Genomic DNA, 24,591 nt, shown 5'->3' with positions numbered 1-24,591 from the left:
TACATTTAAGCCATGTTTCTATACTGATTGCACGTCTAAGGTATTGATTTATTTGGCTAGGTACAAGTCATGCACATCGTTTTATATAGGTAAAACAGTGAGAATGTTGAAAGAACATATCCTGCAGCATATAGGTGACATCGGGCTTATAAACACCCTTAATGCCTTAGCGAAACATATATCTTCTGCACCAGGACATTCATAGGTTCATAGGTTGGTACTAGGCTATCGTCCCTAAGGCCTATGCAAGCCTAGCCATAACAATTCCCTGGAAATTTTTTCCCACAATATTTACTTCTCTGGGCCCCTGTCTAGCAGGATGACTGACATGATCCCTGGGGTGAATTTCCTATCTCCCATCCAATCATTAATGTTCCTTTTGAAGAGGGCCAATGAGGTGCTCTGCTTGACATGTATGGGCAGTCTATTCCAGAGTATGGGGAGTCTCTGGGTCAGGAACCTATCCCTCCAGCATGTTTTGTTCATTGTGATGATAAGGTTTAGATCCCTGGAGCGTGTGGCTCTGAGGGATTGGGATTTCTTTAAGTGGAGCATGTCCAACAGCTCAGGGTTTGACATGGTCTTGTATGTTAAGCAGAGATCGCCTCTGAGTAGACTATATGCCACAGAGTATAGCTGGAGTTTTTTTAGACAGTCAGCATATGGCATCTGCTTTAGGCCTGTGATTCTTTTAGTGAGGTATTTCTGTGGCCTTTTCAGCTGTTGCAGATGTCTTGTGAGGTACATATCAAATGGGGCATTATACTTTATAATGGGTCTAATGAGGGATGAGTACAGTGGGACAATGACCTCCTTTTTTCTGGATGAAAAGCCCTTAGTGATGAGGTGTGCCACGTAGAAGGATTTCCTGACTCTTGTGGCGATGTGGTTACTGAAAGTGGGACCACTGTCCACTTGTGTCCCTAAGTCTCTCATCACATTTTCGATGTTTAGTGTCCTGCCACCTATGTGGTAGTTCATGGGTACATGTTTTTTTCCAAAGGGGATGACTATACATTTCTTGGCATTAAGCTTGAGCCCATGGCTCTGGCACCAGGCACCTGTTTCTGTAAGGCCCTTTTGTAGAATATCCACATCATTTGGGGATTCAATAATGGCTCCCAGTTTGCAGTCATCTGCAAACTTTGTTAGCCAGAGTCCCTTAGTGTTGGCCTGTACTTCAGAGAAGTAGATGTCAAACAAGAGTGGCCCCAGGACTGAACCCTGAGGTACTCCACTTGTCACTTGTCTGGAGCTGGATTTCGAGTCGGCTACTTTTACAGTCTGGGCTCTGTCAGTAAGCCAGTTGGCAACCCATTGAGTGATGTAGGGATTTATACCCAGCTTAGTAAGTTTATCTATGATTACAGAGTGGGGGATGGTGTCGAAGGCCTTGGCGAGGTCCATATAGGCTGTGTGGTCCTCCTTACCCTCGTCCACAGCTCTGGAGACCGACTCGAAGAAGGCAATCAGATTCAGGAGACAAGATCGGCCCTTCACAAACCCAAACTGGGTGGGGTCCAGTGTTTGGAGGTTGCCAATGTCTTTGTTTGTTTATAAGTTCCATGATAATGCGTTCCATGCCCTTGCAGATCAGGCTTGTCAGACTGATGGGATGGTAGTTCTCAGGATCCAAGGTGGATGCTCCCTTGTGGAGCGGGATAACTGTAGCTGTGCGCCACTCAGTGGGCACGAAGCCTGAGGTGAGGCTATGATTAAACATGACAGTTAGGTGGGGTGCCAGTTCATTTTGTAGTTCATGTAGTACACAGCCTGGGATGTCATCTGGCCCCATGGATGCTGTATTCCTAGCTTTGGAGAGTGCTGTTTCTACCTGTGTGGCTGTGATTATTGGAATTTGGCAATATTTTGGTATTGAGATGGGCCCTTTAGGTGGTGAGAGGGGAGTGAAGTTGGCACTAAATTGATCTGCCAGGATATTGGCAATATCCTTGGGATCAGTATATTTAATGCCATTCTGTTGTAGTTCAGAGCAGATCTGAGCATTGCCATTTAGATTCTTGACATAATTATAGAATGCCTTGTGGTTGTCTTTGGAATCTTTGGCAATTTTATTTTCATAACTAGCTTTTGAGGATTTTGAGGAATATCCGCTTCTTACTGAGGCTGGTGAGGGAGTTTTTTGCATCCTGGGATTTTCCTCTTTCTGCAACAGTTTCTTCCTTCTGTTGTATAGTTTATTTATAGCAGGGAACCACCAAATTGGCTTCCTTTTTTTGGAGAAGAGCATCTTGGTTCTATTTGGGATGGCATGATTCATGCATGAGTGGATGTGCTCGTACAGTGCCTTAGTGTAGGATTCTGCAGTCGAACTTCCAGATCCTGTCTGCGTGGGTGTTGTGAACTTTGTCACTTCTGACTTCAGTAGCATGAAGTTGGCTTTGGAGAAGTTTTTTAAGGAGGTTTCCTTACTGGAGGTGGGCTGGGATGTGGATGTCAAGGGTGATTTGCTTATGGTCAGACCTGACCAATGAGGGGGTGACCACTGGTGTGGAGCATCTATCTCCCATGTTGGTAATGACCAGGTCTAGAATATTGGAGCCCCTGGTGGGACAATGGATTAGTTGATCCAGGGTATAGGAATTTATGAATTCCAAGAACCGTTGGGAAAATAAGTTGGTACCCGAATAGTTTTCCCAATTAATGGCAAGGTAGTTGAAATTTAGCATTTTACAGTTGTTACCTATGAATAAGAGAAAGGGTGATTTCAACAATAGACTCGAGAATGCAGAAGCCAATTGGGCAGATAAACTGCCAGGGATTAATGCATCTGTTCCTTTAAACCACTTCTAAAAAAGAAGAGAGTATACATCAGTAATTGTTGCTGTTCCATGGCTGGTTGATTGTTTTTTAGTATATAATGAGTGCACTTGTGGTGATTTTTTTTATAGATCTGAAGAAGCACTATGTGTGAAAGGGCTTATCCTTTGTATTAAAAAAACTTTTATCAGCTCTGGTGGATGCTTGGTTTTTGCTCTTGAATATTCTTTTTTAAGCTGGGCGACCTTTGGCTATTGGTATTATTTTTTCTTCCATGTACAATGGTTTAGTAGTGTTCCCTAGTAGGGACTCACAATTCTCATGGACAGGCACAATTAAAAGCAAGAGATGTCAGATTGGATATTGAGCTTGGTGACGTAGTTGCATGTTATGATATTTACAGATTAGGCTTTCAGTTTATCAGAGTTGGTACATGGGCAAAGCCAGTTCACTTTGAGATACTGTTTGAGGTTTTTTTTGAAGAGATTTTTGGAGGATTGTAGGGTTATATAGTTTGGCAACAAATTACAGGTTTTGTCAACAAAGTTGGCAAAAAGGGATTCACCAGCAGAGTTATTAGCTTTTTGGGTTTGGACCAGTAGTTTTTTGGCTGACCATAGGGATCTCAGGTTGCTATATGGCTTAATATTTATAAGTGAGGGGGTATCCTCAAGGTGGTACAGAGTTTTGTGCCCTATTAAGAGCCGAGTGAATTGAATTAAGCTGGGCAGTTCTAGCCACTCTAGTTGTTTCAGGTTCTAGCAGTGGTGGGTTCTATAGATGGAGCCAGTGCCAAATCTGGCAATATGGTTGTAGCTATGGGACAACTTACCTAGTTTGGATATTTTGAGGTTTGAGAGTACAGGTGAGGTATATAAAAGAGTAGAGAGTAGGTGTGACCAGGCGATTGCAGTCCTAGCCAGTGCAGTTAAAAATGTCTTGTTTCTATACAGTGATCCAAGCTTCATATTGATGGTCTGTATGGTTTTGTTGACCTGTAGGTAAAATTTGAGATTATTGTCTATGATAACCTCTAGAAGTTTGGTGTGTTGATCTGGGGAGATAGTGGTACCATTATTAGATGTGACAGAGAATGAAAGTGTGGCAGATCTACTAGTGGGGGTGAAGAGTAGAAGTTTAGTTTTATTGGGGTTCAGCAGTAGGTGTTGGTTGGCGAGCCACTTCTCAATAGTGTTAAATGTATTTTGGGTTAGGATTTGCAGTTCGGATGGGGAGGTGGCTGAGCAGATCAGAGTGGAATCATCTGCTTATTGAATACAGGTAGCTTTAGGGATAGCAGTGTGAAGGTAGTGTGAAGGTTGTTGATAAAAATAGAGAAGAGTAGTGGACCTAGTATGGAGCCTTGAGGGACACCAAGTGTGAGAGGTAGCTGGCTGGAGAGTTTGCCCTGCCGTAGTACTGCCTGTTGTCTACCAGTCAGGTAGAACTGGAACCACTGGATTGCGTGGTAATTGAGGGAAATAGATTTCAGAGAAAGAATGAGAAGTTCATGGTTGACCATGTCAAAGGCTTTTGATAGGTCAAGAAAGAGGGCAGTGGTCAGGATAGCCTATTGTCATTCCTTGTTTTGGTTTATGGCATTTAGTAAAGGAAAGGAGGGCTGAGGTGGTGCTGTGGTATGGCCTGAAACCATGCTGGGAGTTGGATAGTAAATTATTCTGTGTAAGGTATTGCATTAGTTGCTTGTGTACACATTTCACCATTATTTTGGCTAGTGGGGAAAGAATGGCAATGGGTCTATAGTTGGATATGTCTGTAGAACTACCACCTTTATGGAGTGGGATGCCATGCAATATTTTCCAGAGGGAGGGGATAGTGCTTTTGGATAAGGTTCTGTTGATAAGGATAGATATGGAATATTGAATGACATCTGCAGCTATTTGTAGGTATTCTGCAGGGAGCAGGTCAGCAGCGAGGGTGGTAGGTTTTAATTTATTGGAAGCTAAATTGGGGGTGATTAGTGGGTAGATTAGGCGTGTGGTTTGTTTGTGGGGGTTAGTTGATTTGCTAAGGATTGGATTGTTTCAGTGAAAAAGTTATAAGTGCCAGCTATGGTCTCTGGGGAACTATGGGTGTGGTTAGCTGGGGTTGGGGTGGTAGAATGACCTGGATGAAGTAGTTGATTTAAGCCTTCCCAGAACCTTTGAGGATTGTTTTGGTGTTTTTGTAGGAGATTTTTGGTAGAAGCTTTTTTATCTAGTAAAATAGATTTTTTGTATCATTCCTGAGTTGACAATATTTTAGATAGTCAAGTGGGGCTTAGTTGTTCTCCAGCTGGCACAAGCTCTGTTTCTAGTTTTGAGTTTAGATTTGGTACCTTTTGTGAGCCATGGTGCTATGTTTGATCTAGATTTTATTGTACGTGCTGGAGCATGGGAATCAAGGATACTTTGAAATTTGAGCTATAGCCTCTTCTAATGGTAGATTTTTTAGTTTTGACCAGTCAACTGCTTTTAGTTCATTTAGGAATACAGCAGTGTCAAAGTTTTTCACCTTGGCTAAATTCCAAGCACTGCAAACCTATTAACACCATAGCATATGCTGAGCTATTTACAAAATCCCCATACAGCCATATTGATAGCTGTACAGAGTGAAGGTGCTTCAACAAAGTATTAGTTTAAGGGTGTGCACACTTATGCAACCAGCTTATTGTACTTTTTTTATTTTTTATATTTTTTCCCCAACAGATTTGTTTGTTTTTCAATTGAATTGTACAAGTTATACGTCACATTAAAGGTGGGAAAAGTTTTACAATGATTTATTGTGGTCTCATTTTTTTTATATCACAAAAACCTGGCATTTTAACAGGGGTGTGTACACTTTTTATATCCACTGAACATGTCTGGCCTTCAGTGTCCTATTTGGATACAGGATGTCATTATTATTGTTTCGGGAAAACTTGTCTAAGCTTAGAAAGGCCTGCCCTCCAGGTCATTAGCCTAGTAACAATCTATGAAATTCTGTATTTCATGTTTGTTCCAATGAGAATGCAGTCTGTAGTTAATATTATGATGAATGTTATGGAAATAGAGAACAAGACTGTAGTAGTGATGTTCTTGGAGCAGCTACTCACACTTGCTTGAAATCTGACCTGGTGCTGATTGATTCTGACCTGGTACCATTATACATAATAATGATAATTATTCAGTCATACTGATACCATCACCTCAGGGCCTTGATGTATTTTACATGACACTTGTGAGTGCTTAGTTGCTAATGCAAGGCTCCATGATTGGTTTTGCCTGATCAATGAAAGCCATATGCACATTCTGATTTTAAATAACACTTTTCTTGGAAAAGGGTCATCATTTTCACCAACTCACAAGATGGCGTGAATCCACATTGAAACTATTGCTATGTTTCTATAACAATGGAAAGAAAATGGTTCAAAAGCGTGCTATTAGTTTTTTTCCATGCAGTGTTGAGTAAGCTGACCCTCTCACTTGTCTATATCTTTACAAATAGCAATGACAATGACATGGCGTAACTAATCATTTTTGCAAATTTGGACACTGAGAATCAATGGTAGTTTCACATCCCTAGGTTGGAAGACTTCAGCGGGTGCACCACCTGTCCCCGTTCAGTGTTAATCCCTTCAGTTGCACCAGTTAACCCCTCATGATTGTTATCAACTTCATCCTCCTACTTAAAGGAGGTTGAGTTTAAAAACTCATTGCCTCAAAGTGGTATAAGATGCCCCAACTACTTCAAGCTATTACTGCATGTTTAAAATATGAATACCTGCTCTGTCCTCTTCTATTTTTCATTCCATCCTGTATGCAGTTGAGGCTCCTTCCCTTACATTCTCATCTCCCTTAATTTCTTGCTTTAAGGAGGTAGTTATTCTGAATTTTTGTGGAATGTCTAGATGTTTACCTCATTTATTGGACTATTCCTCAAAGTTTGTGTTTTTTTCTGATAAATCATTGGGGATTGAGGTTACTAAATTTGAGTTGGACATCAAATTTGTCAGAAAATACATTACAATACAAAACCTGTTCTAGCAATTTTTCTAAGTTTATAAGAGCAATATTTAAAATCTGTCCATGATTTTGGGCCTTTGTCACCCATTACTTCTGGCTTTACTCAGCATTCTTGAGCTAAGAGGTTCAGAGGTGTGAAATCCCAAATACCAAGGACACACAAAAACCAAATCTACATTACAGAATTATACACTAATATCTCCATTGCAAAATTAGTAAATATTTCTAATGTATAATTTTGCAATGGGGATTTTCCTTTCATGTACCCTTGGCATACGGAATTTGCTCAGAAGGAACTATGTCCTTAAAGCAATTAATTAAGTGGGATGATAATGCAAGGATAGAACCCTTGATTGCATATGTCATGGAATGAGAGCAGTGTGGGACAGTATTGGTATGCACTGTATACTCCTTTTATATACAGTGCTCACCAGGCACCCCTACATTTATTTGGTTAATAGAGCCAGTCTGCTTACCTTTCTTGATCTGTTATATTTCTGAATGCACTTATGAACTGGCTGTTGTACTTGTCTGCTCAGACAGCGTTACATTCCAAAGGAGGTGTTTCATGAAAAATGCATTTTTAATGCAGCCATTATTTTCAACACTGCTAACTTTCCTACTAAAGGTTGTCCTAACCTTTTCTATGTTTGTAATCTTGATTATTCAATTTAATATGAAAGTTATCCATAATTGTTTTGGCCTTATTTCCACTTGTGTTCTTTCTGTGGCTGCTACCTGCCATTTTGGAAGAAATTGACTTTTGCTCTGTGTACAGATGTAATTTTTTAAGTGCATAGTCTCCTGCTCTTCCCTGTTGTCATACCTGTGCAATTACTGGTCAGCTCTTGATGTACATGACACGTTTCGTTATGTTCCTCCGCTATCTGTGTGTGCTCACAATCAACTAATAGGGCACTCATATTCTTGGTACAATAGGGTGATAACTGGATTGGTGCAATTTATTTTATTGGTGTAGGTGCTGTTTCATATACTATTGAAAACTTAAAAAAAATACCAATAAGAGAACTGTAATATTTAAATTTCACTGATTTAATATTATGTGAAGGTGAGAAATATTAATGACTTGCTTTTAATTATCTTTATAGATAATGACGTCCACTTTAAGATTCAGTATTATTTTTTTCAGTCTGTTTGTATGAGAGCATCTTAATTGTGTCTGTGTGTCAAAATTACAGGCTAGATTGTATGAAACGTAAGCAGATTATTTTTGATACATAACTTACTAAAGACTACTGAATAAATGCATCTGGTAAAGATGTAATTAAGCTTCCATGCCATTTGTTTCTTCAACACAAGATTAATGGGTGTGTGGAAGGTCAAAGTAATATCCTCAGTTATATGCCAGTCAGCCTATTCAGACTTTATACCATATTTCACCTTAAATAAGACCTAACCAGAGAATAAGGCCTAGCATGGCTTTCCAGGGTGGTCATGATATAAGCCCTACCCCAAAAATAAACCCCAGTTAAGATTGTCAACAACACACGATGGACGTGTTGAATCATAAAATAATATTGACACCTGTTGACTGAGGTTATGGTACTCTCCTTGTCATTTTTGGACCATTCGGACACTCCACTTCTTCTCTTTGCAGAAAGTCATAAGATTCTTTCCCTGGGAGTCCTCCACAATTCTTACTGTAATCCTAATCCTCATGCGCACTTGATGTTTGAGATCCTTGGCCCATAAACACTGGCAGGTGTACTTTGATTGGTCAAAGTACAGACAATGCATGTAAAACGTGTGCACTTGATAATGAATGGGTCTGGTTGTATCTTCTTAACTGTCATCATTTTTGTTGCCACTCCTGTCTCGTAAGTCTTTAATTAATCCCCCCAGACAAGATGAGTGCAAAAAGAAAGAGCTATTTCATTGAGTACAAGAAGGGAATCATGGATGACTCCCAGGGAAAGAATCTGATGGCTTTCTGCAAAGAGAAGAAGTTGGATCTCAGAATGGTCCGAAAATGGCGAGCAGAGTACAATAACCTCGGTCAACAGGTGGATGAGGGAAATGCTAAGAAATGCAAGTGTGGATCAGGTCAGCAACCATTATTTCTTGAGCTGGAAGACCTCCTCTATGAATGGATGGCTAAGAGGCGAGCAAAGGCTTGGGTTGTGCGCAGGGCTGATATTCAAGCATTGGCCCTTGCAATGGCACCACAGTTAGAAATATCCCCAGAAGAATTCAAAGCATCACAACATTGGTTGGATGGTTTCCTTCAGCGATATGAACTGTCTCTAAGAAGATCGACAACACTATTCAAGCTGGAAGATACTGAAATTATTAAACATGCATTTGCATTCAAGTCCTTTGTTGATGGCATTAACTTTTCTAAATACCAACTCTCCAACATGATTGCTATGGATGAAACTGCAGTGTTTATGGGCCTAGGATCTCAAACAACAATTGATCAGAGGGGTATCTTGTCAATCTACATTCCCTCCACTGGTTACGAAAGTGCACGTGTTACCTGTATTTTGGCAATTCATCTAGATGGAAAGAAAACCCCACCTCTAATCATTAGTAAGGGCAAGAAAGATAAGATTGAACGTGTTTCAGGCATTTACATTCTTTAAACCAAAAAAGCCTGGTGCACACAAGCAGTTATAAGGAAGTGGGTTGATGTAATGCTGCCACTTGTTTTACAAGGTGGCGAAAGACGTCTGCTAGTCTGGGATTCAGCCAGCACTCACCTGGCTAAAGACATAAACTTCCTTGCACAAAGAAAAATAGATTCCTGCAGGAATGACTGCCTATCTCCAGAATCTTGATATTGCAATAAATAAGCCATTCAAGGACCATTTGCGCATGGAACTCAATGACTACATTGAAAATAGAATGGAGATAAATCAGTGTGGAAACTTTGTGAAACCTAGTCTGCAAGAGGTCGTGACTTGGGTGAAGAATTCATGGGATAAAATCACTGACAACTGTGTTGCCAATGCACTACAAGCAGGCTACATGGACAAGCAGTTCTCATTTAAAAAGAGCTTTATTGCTAGGCATGACAGATTGGGGCCAATGGTTCTACAGGAAATGGATTTGCAAGAAATTCAGGCCAGAATTCAGGGGTTGGAGACTTATGACAATGTTCCAGAAGAAGATGACATGGCTGTATTTGAATAACCTTTCCCTTATCTGGGCAACAGAATGGATTGCTTCTGCTTTCAGCTGCCAGCAAGCTGTCGTCAGTTTCTTTACTTTATTGTATTAAGATAATGTTTCATTATCAAGGGGTAATTGCAAAGTAAGGCCACTAGTTCCCAGACTTCATTTTTATGACTTTCCATCATTCTTCTGTTACAGTTTGGGTAAGGAATAAAGAAAGCCAAACCACTCAAAAAGTGGCAGTTAATTCACCTGTTTTATTCCCCTTCTCCAATACACATGTATTGAGATTTTTCTGCACTTTCTGTTAAGCATGAAATATTGCACTGTGAAAGCCAAGGTGTAAATATTCTAAAGTTGAAATGTTTGTTGCACTGTTTATGTAGAATTCTCACACAACTGTTAATGCTTTACCTAGAACTGTTGCCCAGTAACGGAAAAGTACCAAATAAATGTCAATTTGTGTACATGAATAAATGTTGATTTTTGTACATGAATAAATGTAGATTGTTGTACGGGGGGGGGGGGTAAATAAGGTATCCCCTTATAATAAGCCCTAATGCATATTTCGGCAGGGGAAAAGGTATAAGACCCGGTCTTATTTTCAGAGAAGTATGGTAGGTGAGGTTTATGTATTTAAAATATATGCACTACTGATATTTTTAAGTTATTTGATGTGATTGGTTAATCCATTACATAATATAAGAGGTGAATATTAAGTAAATTAAGTTTAAAGACTTGCATTTTTGAGCTGTAGTTGGGCAGTAGTTTAACTGCACTTGCATTTTTTTTTTTTTGTTCAGGTTGTCTGCTTTATTCTAACATATGATAGCAAAGTATTTATTTATTTTAACGTTTTTAATCAAATCATTTATCTGGTTAGACTATTTTCAGTCAAGACAACAAAGAAACATAAAAAGGTACAGTATTAATCAAAATGTATTTACAGAAAAAACACAAGCATACAATAGAACTACAAGGAAATAAGAGTACAAGCACCCCTTATAGTTGCAAACAAAGACTAGCCCTGGAATTCAGAAGGGCTTACTACAATGTGAAAGCTTCTTCTCAGAAGATTTCCACATTGCAGTAAGGCTGTCTGATTAAGAGAGCACTCTGGCCCCCTATGAGGGTAAGCCATAGTGGTATAGAATGGTCTTTCTTGGGGAAAGCTGCTTGCTAATGTGGTAGGCCAGCAGAGTGGCTAATGATATTTAGCCATGTGCTGACCCCTGTCAATGTTCATAACTCCTGATGAAGTTGTCTGAGCATTGCTGAGAAGCTGAAAACTTTAATCTAGGAGAAAAAAGTGAAAAATGAATTTTTATGGCATTCAGTCGTTTACTTCTCTGGGGTACTCACAGTGGAAGTAAATACAGCAGAGCCGTAGGTTTGTGTGTGTGTGTGTGTGTGTGTGTGTGTGTGTGTGTGTGTGTGTGTCTGTAGGGTCATGGGTTCAATGAATGAATGTTTGTATCGGAGCACAAATGCAGGTGTGCAGAAGAGTTTTTGTGAGTCTGAACGAGTGTGTGTGGGCTTGTTTGTGAATGACAGGATGTGTGTAAGAGTAAATGGATAAAGGGCTGGACATGTTAAGGAGATGTATCAGCTACTGATAGAGATTTTCACATGCTTGCACAGACACAAGTGTCTAAATGTGTGTGCATTTAGAGAAGAGATGAACACAAATGAGGTCAGGTCTCCGGGGCAGTGTTCACTTCAGAGAAATGGTAATGAGCCACTAATGGTGTGTTACTCTGTGGGCTTTACCATGTCTCTGAACTGGTGACTCTCTCTACCATGTTAATTAACTAACCTGGGTTGGTCAGTTATTACGGGGTAGACATCATCTTTATGGATCCCAGACATCAATAAGTTTGTCATGGTGATTACACCGAGCTGTGATTTGTCATGGTCTTAACTATAGGAATGCATGAGCTATTTTTAGAGAACAGCTGGTGATACGTATTATTTGAAACATTTACAGGGAATGAAGCTTGCACAGCTATACATAACAGCTGTAGTCCATATATTAGTTATATATTTACTGGGTAAGCAGACATATAGCTGTAACTTGTTTGTGTCTTTTCCCGGTTAGGGGGCGCCACAGCGGAACTCTAGTCCGCTAATTATTGGCAGTTGATTTTTACGTGCTGAGTTGTCAGCCCTGACACACAACCTTCAACGAAGGTATGCCCATTCACGCATGTCTCCACTCAGAAGATGCTCTAACTGAGAATTGAACTGGACAGAATCTTACAGTGAGGCGACAATGCTACCGCAGCACCACCACCGCAGTCTAGACATATAGCTGTAACATAATACTTAGCCAGATTCATGAACACATTTTCCTACTGTAATCTCTCATTTTTAGATGTGACTTTTAAATGAAAGCAGTCATTCCTTGGGACAAGGCATCCCATAACCAAACGAAATTGCCAACACACCACAAGGAAACTCGCAACTCAGCTGGATGCCAGAGTTTATTGAAATGCAACAAGAAAATAACGCTTGTAATCCAATGCGTTTTGATAAAAATCTTCGTCAGAATCAGTACAAAAACACACAGTTAATGATTGTTCTAGTTATATACCCTATCTAATTGAAATAATTAATTATCAATCAGTAAAGTCAATTACAAACTACCAAGCAAGCTTATTTTAAAAACACATACAAACGTTTCTAAAAATCTAATAAGAATTAACTTTCAACTTGTTATTAATAAAATTTGTATAATAGGACATGTTTGCATATATAAATGTCATTGTATTGTATGCAAGATTAAAAACAGTCTAAATAATTAACCACAGCTCTAAAACAATAAAATATGTGTGCACAAAGTATATACATTGTATGCTGCCATCTAATGGTTATAATAGGTAAATAAACTCAATACTCATAACTTAGCTGATCTGAGTTTCAATACTGGCTTAATGGACAAAAAGTCATTAAGTCCCAGGGATTTGTTACATTCCAAAACTATTTGCCAGTATAATTCCTTATATTCTAATTTATCCTCCCATAAACCACCCCTTACGTCTTTGGGCACAGAATCCAAAACAAAAAAGGAAAATATTGCTTGAGGGCAAATAGTCTGGTGTCTATACAATGCATTATTCGTATTCTGCTTTTTGATTTCGTATAAGTGTTCGTAAATACGACATCTAAGTTTCCTTTCTGTTTTGCCCACATAAAAGGAAGTACAGAAATTACAAGTAGCCAAGTACACTATTCCAAAGCTATTACAGTTGAAAGTACCCCTACTTGAAAGTGTTTTGTTCCTAGCTTCCAAGAAAATGTCTTTCCTATTGTGTATCCTTGGACATTGTGAACAAAACCCACATTTAAATGTACCCACCCCACATGGACCTGTGTTTTTGACCTTAGGGCCACCATATTCAAAGATTTGCTTGAAATTGGTGTCTTTCCTATAAATAAATTTCAAGGGGGTTTGATTGTTCAATGGTAAATCTGTAAATTGAACAAATCTCCCCCATTCACTTGAAATCAATTCTTTAATAGGTCCTGAGTCACCTGTGTAATCAAGTATGTAGGCTCTATCGTGAAAGGTGGTATTTGGGTTTGTTAAAATGTCAGTCGGGGCAAGTAGATTCTGTCCTAAAATAGGGGCAAATCTTTTATGTCTCTCCCGTATTAGCTCTGCTACTACGTCTTCCAGTAAAGGTTTAGGATACCCTCTGTCGGCCAACATATTGCACACATTACTGCACTCCTTCAGGAATTCATGGTCATCAGAGGTCATTCTACAGACCCTTACAAGTTGTCCCTTCACTAAATTTTTCTTTTGGAAGCACTCTTGTAATGAAGGTATGAGTTGGAAAAGGTTTTCTTACGCTGTATACTTGAAGAAAAGAACCCTTGTTCATCCTTTCTAAGTGTAATATCTAAATATATCAGTTGTTCTGCATTGACCTCAAAGGTAAATTCCAAAAGATTGGTCGTACCCTTCAAGTAATCCAGGAATTCAAGGAATCTTTCCTCAGTGTCTGTCCAAAAAATACATATGTCATCTAAAAACCTCTTGTACATAGACCAGCATTTGGTGAATGGCTGTCCAAAATAAATTGTTTTTTCCACCAGTTCAAAATAATGTTAGCGTATGTTGGGGCACATTTGGCACCCATTGCAACACCTTTATTCTGTCGGAAGAATTTGCCCTGAAAATACATAAAATTGTTTTTCAAAATAGTTTCCATGAATAAGAGACAATTAGTAAAATCTCCATGAGACAGTGTACCATTGTCAATAATGGCCTGTTCCAGCCACAAAAGTCCAGTCTCGTGTGGAATAGAACCAAATAAGTCCACTATGTCCAAAGTGACAAAAATGAGATCCGGTGAGTAAAGATGTGGTTTTACACACCTCAAAAAATCCCAAGAATCTTTAAGGACTGCATCACCAGAATATAAGGTCTTCAGTTTGTCGTCCACAAATGCTGCCAAAGGTGTAGTAATAGAACCTTCTGCTGAAACAATTAACCTGAGCGGTGGATCCATGGGATTTTTGTGGACTTTAGGTATACCGAAAACTGTCGGTACCCGGGGTTGTTTGTTGAACAAGAAATTGAATTGTTCCATGCTAATGGAACCATCTAACAATAAATCCTGTAACATCAAATGCATTTTGCTTTTGGCTATGTTAACTTCATTAATGGATGCCTTAGAATATTTGTTGGTCTCGTGTAAGGAATCCCTCATCTTTGATTCATAAATAATGTTGTCCATTAGTACAGCCCCCCCCCCCCCCTTGTCAGGATGCATCACCCTCAAATTGCCATCATTTTTTATAACATTCAACAATTTTTTCTCCACCTGAGTTAAACTGGAGTTAACGTAATGTGCTGCAATGGTATTCCTTATCTCTTTTTCCAACAGATTGCCAAAATTCCTCAATTGAGGGTGAAGTGGGGGGATTGAAAACACTTTTCCTTTTAAGTACAGGGTTAGAAGGTGTAACTGTCTTTTGCCCATTAAACAATAAGTGTAAGTTTTGTTTCCTAAGGAATAGTTTAAGGTCTATAATAGATCTAGGAATACTAGCTTTCCTATTTGGTACAAATTTGAACCCTTTGGAAAAGAGCTGAAAATGTTCTGGCTGTACCTCAATGTTACTGTAATTGAAAATCTTATAGTTATGAAACTCCAAAATATTGTCCTCCCGAGTAATAATATGACTACCATTTATCTCTTGTTGTAACCCCTCTGGTTGTAATAATTCTGGTTCTGGTTGCGGATCCGACTGGATCAATGGAGCGGGGGTCCCTGGTCTAAAGGGAACTCTTCATCTTGGAAGGGATTATCCAAAAGGTCACCTCTTTTTTCCTGATCAAAAGTGTATGATTGATGTCGCACTTGATCCCTGGTAGTCTTAGGATCTCGATACCTGGAAAAGGAACTGGGTTTTGGATATGCTACTTGGTCCCTGTATTCTTTAAGATCTCTTGCTAACTTGCCCCGTTTCCTGTCCATGTTAGTAATACAATCAGAATCAATTTGTGAAAAAATATTGTAGTACTGTTGCTTTTCTTTTTCTACCTGAAATAAAAGATCATTAACTATGGGATCCCATCCCAATTTAAAGCAGCTATTTTATAGAAGACTGCATCAGATATGGCAGGGATGTATAGATGTCTAACAAGTCATAGGCTGCCATCATTCCTCATTTCATAACTGCTGTGTCTAATGAATAGGGAGTTTTTGAGTGGGAGGCAATATCTATCACTATGTAATCATTATAGGTTCATAGGAGGGTACTAGGCTAGTGGCCCTAGGGCCTATATAAGCCTAGTCAAAAATGTACCCTGGCTTTCGCCACACAAGAAAATTATTTTCCTGTGCCCCTGTCGAGCAGAGCCACAGAAGTGATCCCCGGGGTGAATTTCCTATCTCCCATCCAATCATCAAGAATTTTCTTGAAGAGTGCTAATGAGGAGCTCTGTTTGACATAGATAGGTAGTCTGTTTCAGAGTATGGGATGTCTCTGGGACAGGAATCTATCCCTCCAGCATGTTCTGTTTATTGTGGTGACAAGGTTTAGGTCCTAGAGAGTGTATCTCGGAGGGATTGGGATTTCTTTAAGTGGAGCATGTCCAACAGCTCTGGGTTTGACATAGCTTTGTATGTTAGGCAGAGATCACCTCTGAGTAGGCGATATGCGATGGAGTAAAGCTGGAGTTTTTTTAGATGGTCTGCATAGGGCATCTGTTTGAGGCCAGTAATCCTCTTTGTGAGGTATTTCTGTGGCCTTTCCAGTTGTTGTAGATGTCTTGTGAGGTACATACAAAAAGGAGCGTTGTACTCTATAATGGGTCTAATGAGTGATGAGTAGAGGGGAACAATGACCTCTTTTTTTTCTGGATGTCAGGGTTTATGTCATTGATTTATTGGTTGATTTATGTCAGGGTATTGAGCAGAAACATTGCTCTAGCTTTGACAGGCAGCCACTCAGCATTCTAGATGGTTAAACAGTGGTGTTTTCTGTGGTGTGACAAGTGAATAAACATTAGATTTTTGTTGTCTGCTGTCTGTAGAGTGTTTAGCGCAATAAGCGGGAGTGCATACTGAAGTGTTGAATTGCCATAATGTCCTTTTCTCATGTCCCGACTTCCCGTCCCGACGTACTGTATTGTCACTACTTCATCATTCTGCAGGTGACTCTTCAGATCCTTCTCCACCCTTGCGCTGGGACAAGACCCCAAGATGCCTAAACTCCTTAAGCTATGGTAAGTGTTCTCCTTGCACCTGGTGAGAGCGGTCCCCATTTTATGCAGATCACCATGACTTATTTTGAATGTGTTGATTTTCATCACCTTTACTTCACACTCTCTAGAGAAATGCCCTCACTTGGTAGGAAGACAATGCTATCTGCAGTGATACTGTCTTCATGACCTGTAGGCTCAATACTTTCTAAACCTTGGCTGCTCATTGATAACCTATCCACAAAAAATCACAAATAGAGAGGGAGACAAGACCACGTTGTTAGAGTCCTATGCCAAACTTGAATGTACTAACAGCACCATGGGTCATATGACTTAACACTAACAATGTGGACACCACTCTTTCTCCTCATAAACATAGACTGACTGGCATACAGTAGAGGCCTGGACCCCATGCTCTTATAGTACTTCCCAGTTCCCACAAGACATTGAGATTCACAGACACATTTCTTAAAGTATATAAAACATATACAGACAGTACTGCCAAACTCCTTTGACCCCCTTCCATATCTGTACAAGGACAAATAGATGATAGAGTATTACAAGACCAGGAGGCTTCCCTAGAGGGGCTAAGGATCTTGATGTCTTTAAGCAGAACAAGCCCTCATGTCCCCCTTCTTGTCTGCTATCTCAGCCTTTCATACACAATATTAAAAAGGTACTTAACCAATGTCCCAACAATGACCCGTGCCTTTAGGATTTTCAGAAGGATATGCATCATTCTCATTTTTCTTAACAATTAGACTCACTTAAAGCTTCTGTAGCAGTGGAAGAAGAGCACAGAAGAGAAAGGACTTGATAGTATCACACATACAGTTTATAAGTGATGTGTATATGAGGATAGTTAAGGGGACAATGGTGTGAGACTTGTGTACAAAATAGAAAAGACTTTTTTTCTTCAGTTCTATCTGACCAGGTTGCATTCTTTTGAACAAGTGGCTAATTACTCAAATGACTTGTCTGAACAGCCTATAGATGTATCTCTGCAGCACTGTAAATGAAATCACAAACAAAATTTAAATTTGAATACAGTATGAACTGCTATTTTGTCCACAGATGCCCAGACCAGGATTCACCCTTGCATTTTGCAAGCGCTCGAATGCAGGACTCCTGTTGTAGCATTGGAAAGTACCATTCTTACCCACGGAATGCCACACCCACACAACATCAGGTTTGTGAATTCTTTCTTGTATTTCAGAACAAGGAGTTGGGGTGAATACAAAGCTACTAAAAATATCACCTGCACTAATGTAGCACATAGTGACAGGAGTGAAAAGGTAAAAAACAAAAAATATGCCCTTCTGTACTTTTTCAGGTAAATCTGCTTCTTGTGAACATATAAATGACCAGCCTGAACTTGAAAGCAGGATTGGAGACTAGCAAAATGTAGGAATGCCAATTTTTGCTTGTGGCAACTTGTATTCACTTGCCTGGAAATGTAGTTCAGTTACCATACCTCAGTAGATGGAGGAGCGTGAGCTGTAAATGGGTTACCACCGGCTGTCTGATTTCATTACCAGAAGTTCCACTCAATATTCTGTCATTCTGAACATCGCTACAGCATCTTTCTGGTTATCAGTAAAACTATTTGTACACCACTGGTTAAAATAGATAAAACAATAGTCAGAATAACTGCTGCTGTAAGCTTACGTGGTAACAAATATAACATTTTACTGCCATAATAAACATAAAATATTACTGCAGTAATTATGACAAAAGGATGTCATTATTACTGGTTGCATCAGCAGCCAAGTTCACAGTAAAAGCAAACAGAAAATAGTTCTGTTTTTTTTTTTTTTTTAAACTTCAGTGTACATGAATTTCTGTTTGGTAGCAAAGTACCTTTTAAGAAAATATGACAGAAATTAAATTAAATAGAAAATTTACATCTCAAAGTTGAAAACTGGCATACCTGTCCCACCAGTGAACCATTAAATAAATAAAATGCAACTTACATATATAGTCATTAAAAGGTTGTTTTAAAATCATTGAAAAAATTACATTAAGTATTCAAGTCACTTAGCATAAAACAATATGGACTGAATAATGTATGTATTATATGTATGTTATAAACATTTCCTTTTATCTAACATACTTTCTGCTTCAGATTTTTATTCTTCTATTACTGGTTAATAAAATCTTGTGACATTTTCAGTTTATAAATTAAAAGCCTCCTCAGAAAGTATTTGTGATTGTTAGAATCCATGGAAATTAATATCTCGATTAGAGCAGAAATTCCTTGATTTTCTTTAGCATGCAGGAAAGCAACACAGCTGTTTTGCAGTTCAGCCCCTGTACCTGAATGTATGGTAGGCTTTCATTTTTATGGCAGACTATTAATCCTGTCATGTAAGTTTCAGGAAAACAACACTCGCATGCATATACACAGAGATATACGGATGTGTATGTAAGTCTACATACAACATGTACTGCATCCTCTGTTATCTGAGACTGTTACACGTGTCTGCTGCACAGTGAAATCTTTTCTCTCACAGTGTCTGTTTATGAGAAAGAAAGAATGCATTCTCTTCTACCATTCTAAACAGCAAGTAAATATTAAAATTCTGCATCTACCATTGACAACTTACTAACTCCTGATGAGGGCTTCTTCGTTTATTCAGAAATCGTAAGTAGCTGTACAAAATATATGCCTGTTCAAAATAAATAAATAAATAAAAGACATCTCATCAGCACTGTTCTAGTCTGGTGGTTGGTGCACCTACTTCCAGGTAACTTTTCTGGTTCGAGACTTTTAGGTGCTGTCTTTCTTTCTCTTTCCACGGAGAATTTTTTTTCCTTGTTGTTTTTGGGGTTTGTTTCTTTCATGTACTTTTTCACCAGAATATGAATTGGGCAGTGGTAAGCAAAGATCTCTACTACAGAGTTGTTGCTTAAGTCCACTTGATTTGCACTTTATGTTCTTCCCATTCCTGAAAACGTGGACTATGTGTCAAAATATGTTGCCAATAGTATGAGCTGGAATGCCTGCTAAAATGGGAGACTCATAAATGTAGTTTTTCATTAACCATTTAAATTTGGTTATTAATATGCTAATGTCTGAATTTCCACATCATGCTTTTAGCTTGACCTGATGGCAAGGAGCAGACAATTACTTTTTCTTGCATTGCTGGGAAAGTGATTTTACAAATATTTCAGCAAGATTTGAAATTTAACAGCTATGTAACTCAAGACATATTCCCAAGGAAAGCATCTGTTATAAGTTATTGGTTCAGATTCTTAAACTTGTTTTTGGCCTGGTTATTACTGATTTAACATCCTTCCAGCCACTTAAAAGTTCTATACTGATCCATTGAGTTTGCCCCATTATCAGCTATCTTGCTTGTGCACCATTCAGTAGTCCAGTCATTGCAGCATAAATACCCCACTGAGATGTCCTGTACTAGGATGAGTAAGATGCCAAATATTTGAGATCATGGTACTGTATGGTGATTGACTTTCTTGTACTGTCCTAATGTCCCTTGGAATTGATATGAACCACATATATGATGACTACTTTCTAGTGAGATCTATCCTAGTCTGCACACAATTCACATTTGTGATAGTTCATATTTCACTACCTTTCCTGTCTCGTACTTAATTTAACATGTGAACTCATTTCATGCATAATTAGCATGTCTGCTAACATATACCACATATGGCTTAATGTGTGATAGCCCACATTCCATTTATGTCCCTCAGATGTCATGCTAATGTCCCATACAGGTCAGTGATGATTTATATGTGTGATAGTTTTAATTCTAGTACTGTCCCTCCCAGCTCACATGTGACTAGTGGAGTGTGAACATTCACATATGAAACTATTTCTCCCATCTCATGCAGACAGGCTATAGGGTATTTGTATTAGTCTGGCTACCTGGTAAACAAATAGAAACAAATTAAATATATGCAAGTCAGGACTTGCATGTGTCTGTTTGGTAACTTGCATTTTGTTATCCCACATGTGTGCTAAAGACCTAGAGGTATGATAACATGTCAGTAAACCTGTAGGTGACCTTTCCTGCGCCTTTTAGTTTTTATAACTAGCCTGACAAGAGGTGATCCCATGGCAGGATCCTCCCATATTCTTCACAAAAGGCACGAGAAGCTGGCATCTGGCCACCCTACTATACCTCCCCAGAAAATCCTTGGGCACCCAGGTTAGCCTTAGAACCCAAGTTGTAGGTTCTACCAACACACTGCCTTCTACTAGAAGACTGGCAACGCATTAAAAATGTACAGTATTATGAGGCTATATTGCCAATAGTGATTTATGTATTTTGCTTTAAATGTTTGGTATGTCCCCCCAGCATCACCTGCTCAGGAAGTAATTTCCCAAATAAACCTTGAAACTGTCCTTTTGGCAAAATCTATATTGTGAATGTGCCAGTGTTCCAGAGCCAAGGATCTGGAAATGGCATACTGAAACCTAAGTGTAAAAAACTTTATTTCACTTTCACAGAATTACACTGAACTGAAAAAATATATGCAGGTACTGGCTGTAAGTTATGTATGGATAGCGGATTGCAACACACACACACACACACACACACACACACACACACACACACACACACACACACACACACACACACACACACACACACACACACACACACACTTTCAAATACTGAGTTTTCATACTGATAAGCCCAGTAAAGGCTAAGCAATATATCGGTGACATTACTGGGTATCATGTGTGTTGAATTTGTTAGACAAGGTAGGTTTACTTTCCAGTAAATACCATTTATAACTAGGAAATAATGTAAACAAGTACAGAAACATGTTCCAGGGATCCAGTCCCACTATAAATTTAACAGCATTATTTTGTAGAACCAATTTCCACCTAAATTATTATGACTGTTCTCACGCTCTAGGTTGCATATCCTGATCAGCTATATCTGGAAACTGTATTTTGCTTTAATCTTGTTTGTTTTAAGGTGGATGGGGGACTGACAACCCTGTTAACTCCCACATAACTAGTTGTAGAAGGAGAAGGAGTATTAAGGGGAGCAGCAGCCCATCTCGTTGAGAACAGAATTAATTAATAAACAGTTTGCATATAGTTACAATGATATTTAATTTGAATTCTTAAACTACATTATTAATTTCAGAGGGGAGCAAGATAATTAGAAGTAATGTTCTGTACCTTAATCCCTTTTCTAATGAAACAAACATGAGATGAAATATATATAAGATATACAGAGTAACTGAGATTTCCAAGATGGCTACACACCAAGTAACAGTTTAATTTCAGCTCTCCCAGTGTGAAAACAGAAACTCGGAAACAGAGCAAGTGAACTTGTCTTTTTTGGTAAATTTCAGTAATTGGCTAGTTTGTGCACTGCCTGGATGCCAGCAAAAAGAAATGTAGAAAACCTAAAACAAAATCAGTCATAAAAGTTGAGGATAAAACACTGACTGGGAAGAATTCTGCAGCTGTTCAACAAAAACCAGTGCAAGCTCCAGCTTTGGTGCAAGACCTGACTTTCAGTAACCTAGATGAAGAAATAAGTCAAATGTACTCAGAGCTGATTCAAATAAATGAAACACTGAAGGAGTATATCAACTCAGATAAAAGGATGGAAAAAATGGAAGAAGCTAACAGATATTCAGATGAGGTGATGCAAAAAGAAAAGGCTGACTGAATGTGAGACTACTCAAGAAGATATGTTTAAAAAAATAATAGATTAGAGGACAGAGCACATAGGAAAATCTGAAGATTTTCTGCTGTACCAGAGAAGCTTGAAGGAACAGACTGTATTAATTTTATAAAAGCATAAATAAGCAACTGGACTGGTATTCCACAGCAAGAGTTAACTGAAAGGGCACATCATGTGTATGCTCCAGACCTGACCATGATAGAATGACCTGGACCTTTAATAATAAAGAATGCAGTCTTACCAGCCAAAAGAGCTGATTCTGATCAAACTGTGGCAGAAGGACAAAGCACTAAAAGTGAGCGACAGTAGAGTATTTGTGGAAAGTGATTACTTGCTGTATATCTGGCAGAAAATGAGTACATTTATTCCACTAATCAGGGAATGTAGAAAAGCAGGCATGAGATTCAAGCTGCTGAATCCAGCTATTTTCAGAATATTCTTTCCTAGAGGGTCAAAATAATTTTTGATGCAGAATGTGCTAAAGAGGAAGTACAGCAGTTTGTCCAACAAAAAGTGAGCCATGAAATGGAAACAGATTCTGCTTCTGTGCCAGTGAAACCTTTTCCAATGTGGAAAATGCTTGAGAGACAGAAAAAAAAACAAGAGTTGAACTAGAAGAACTGAGAGTATGTTGGAAATGTAGCAGAAGATGGATTTGGAAGATTGAGATCCCGCATGGAAAAAAAAGCAACACGAAACTGACATGTAAGATTACTGAGCATTAATTATATTTGTGAAACATGACAGAACAAGAAAACCTGGATATATTGGACTTTTTGACTTTTTGTTAAACTTGTAGGTGACTTCAAAGCATATGCCCTTAAAGTCATTAATGTTTGGAAGAACATTTAGGAGGGGTGAAGAGGAAGGAAAAAGTTAACTGTTAAGTAAAGTTGTGTTTTTAAAAGTAGTATTTTTATAATGCATGAAATAATCTGTATGCTGTAAAGTAAAGCTTTCTCAATTATATTCGAATGTAGTTAGTGGGGATACTAAAGTAAACATATGTCATTGTTTTTTTTCCTTCTTCTTTCATTGGGGATACTAAAGTAAACATATGTCATTGTTATTTCCTTCTTCTTTCATTCTCCTTGTTCAGTTATAAGAAATGTAGTCACTGCAATGTAAAAAAAGAAAGTGTCTGGTCAAAAGAGCAAAATTGATGTGCTTTTTTTACTCTTGTGTAGGGGGATGACTAGATTAAGACCCTTGGCTTGATGTAGTAACAAGTTTTAAAGGAAAGTAAATAAATACAAAAGAACACTGAATATAATAAAGTTTTCATCTAGCAAATAAATGAGTGCTTGTAGAACAACTGTGTATCTGGTTCTCGTCTCCATGGCGACAATCTGATAATGGACAATAAAAATAGAATATCTCTTTCTTTCAATAGCTAGGAGATAATGTTTTCTGAAAACATTGTAGTGTTTTTCCAAACTAGGAGAGGAATAAAGTTAAGATAAAAAAGACAGCACTTAATAGAAGCACAGGCTGTACTGTGCATCTTAGCATGGATAACCTTATTTATATGTTAATCCAAGTCTATGAGTGTGGCTGTCAGTCTGGGATAATTATTCCTATTAGAATGGTTAAACTTCAATATTTGAAGATGTACATAGTTTAGTGTTTTAATAAGTTAATAGGTTTTAAGGGTGTTCTGGGATTTTTATTGTTGGGTTTTCACGAAAACAAAAAAAAGTTTTGTAAGATGTGACATAGATTCAAATGGATATGACAAGAAACAACTGCATAAAAGATCAGCCTGCCAAGTATTAGTGTATGCATGTAACACAAAAACTGGAGCAAGACATTAAAAAAGCTGTTACATGTAACAGGTGGGAATAATAACTTCTTAACACAATGACAACATTTCCTGTATTATCTTTAAATGTAAATGGTCTCACAGATACATAAAAAAAGAAAAAAATAGTGAACTATATTAAAAATGTAGAGTGCAAATAGTTGTGCTACAAAAGACATTTGAAAATAACTGAGCATGTGAGTTTGATAAAGAAATTTTTTCAGGATGGTTATTCAGTGGAATATTTGGGGAAAAAGGAAAGGGGACTACTAAAAAAAAGATAATGTCAGATTTGTAGTACTGAGGGGCAACTGTCAAGGGAAGAGGGTTACACTGTGATTTATTTATATTCTATACAAAACTACTATAATGGCACTAAAAGTTCTGGGAGAAATCATCAACTTTCAGCAGGGGAATATTATATGGGTAGGGACTGAAACTAGTTTTGCAGCAGTGAGGATGTATCTTTGGGAG

General features: G+C 38.5%; 1 protein-coding gene across 1 annotated transcript in view; it reads left to right on the top strand.

Moving 5' to 3' along the window:
- Nucleotides 1–24,591, top strand: part of LOC122815724 (pseudouridine-metabolizing bifunctional protein C1861.05-like) — an 871,888-nt gene that overhangs the window by 13,319 nt on the left and 833,978 nt on the right. Inside the window, exon 2 of the mRNA XM_044088476.1 lies at nucleotides 17,713–17,827. Coding sequence (XP_043944411.1) covers nucleotides 17,713–17,827 — 115 coding nt within the window. The remainder of the gene's footprint in view (nucleotides 1–17,712; nucleotides 17,828–24,591) is intronic.

Source organism: Protopterus annectens, chromosome 11.part0, assembly GCF_019279795.1.
Source record: "Protopterus annectens isolate FY-2018-M chromosome 11.part0, PAN1.0, whole genome shotgun sequence".
In the NCBI taxonomy this organism is placed as follows: Eukaryota; Metazoa; Chordata; order Ceratodontiformes; family Protopteridae; genus Protopterus; species Protopterus annectens.
The sequence above is the reverse complement of the archived record's forward strand: the minus strand, read 5'-3'. Positions and strand labels throughout refer to the sequence as shown.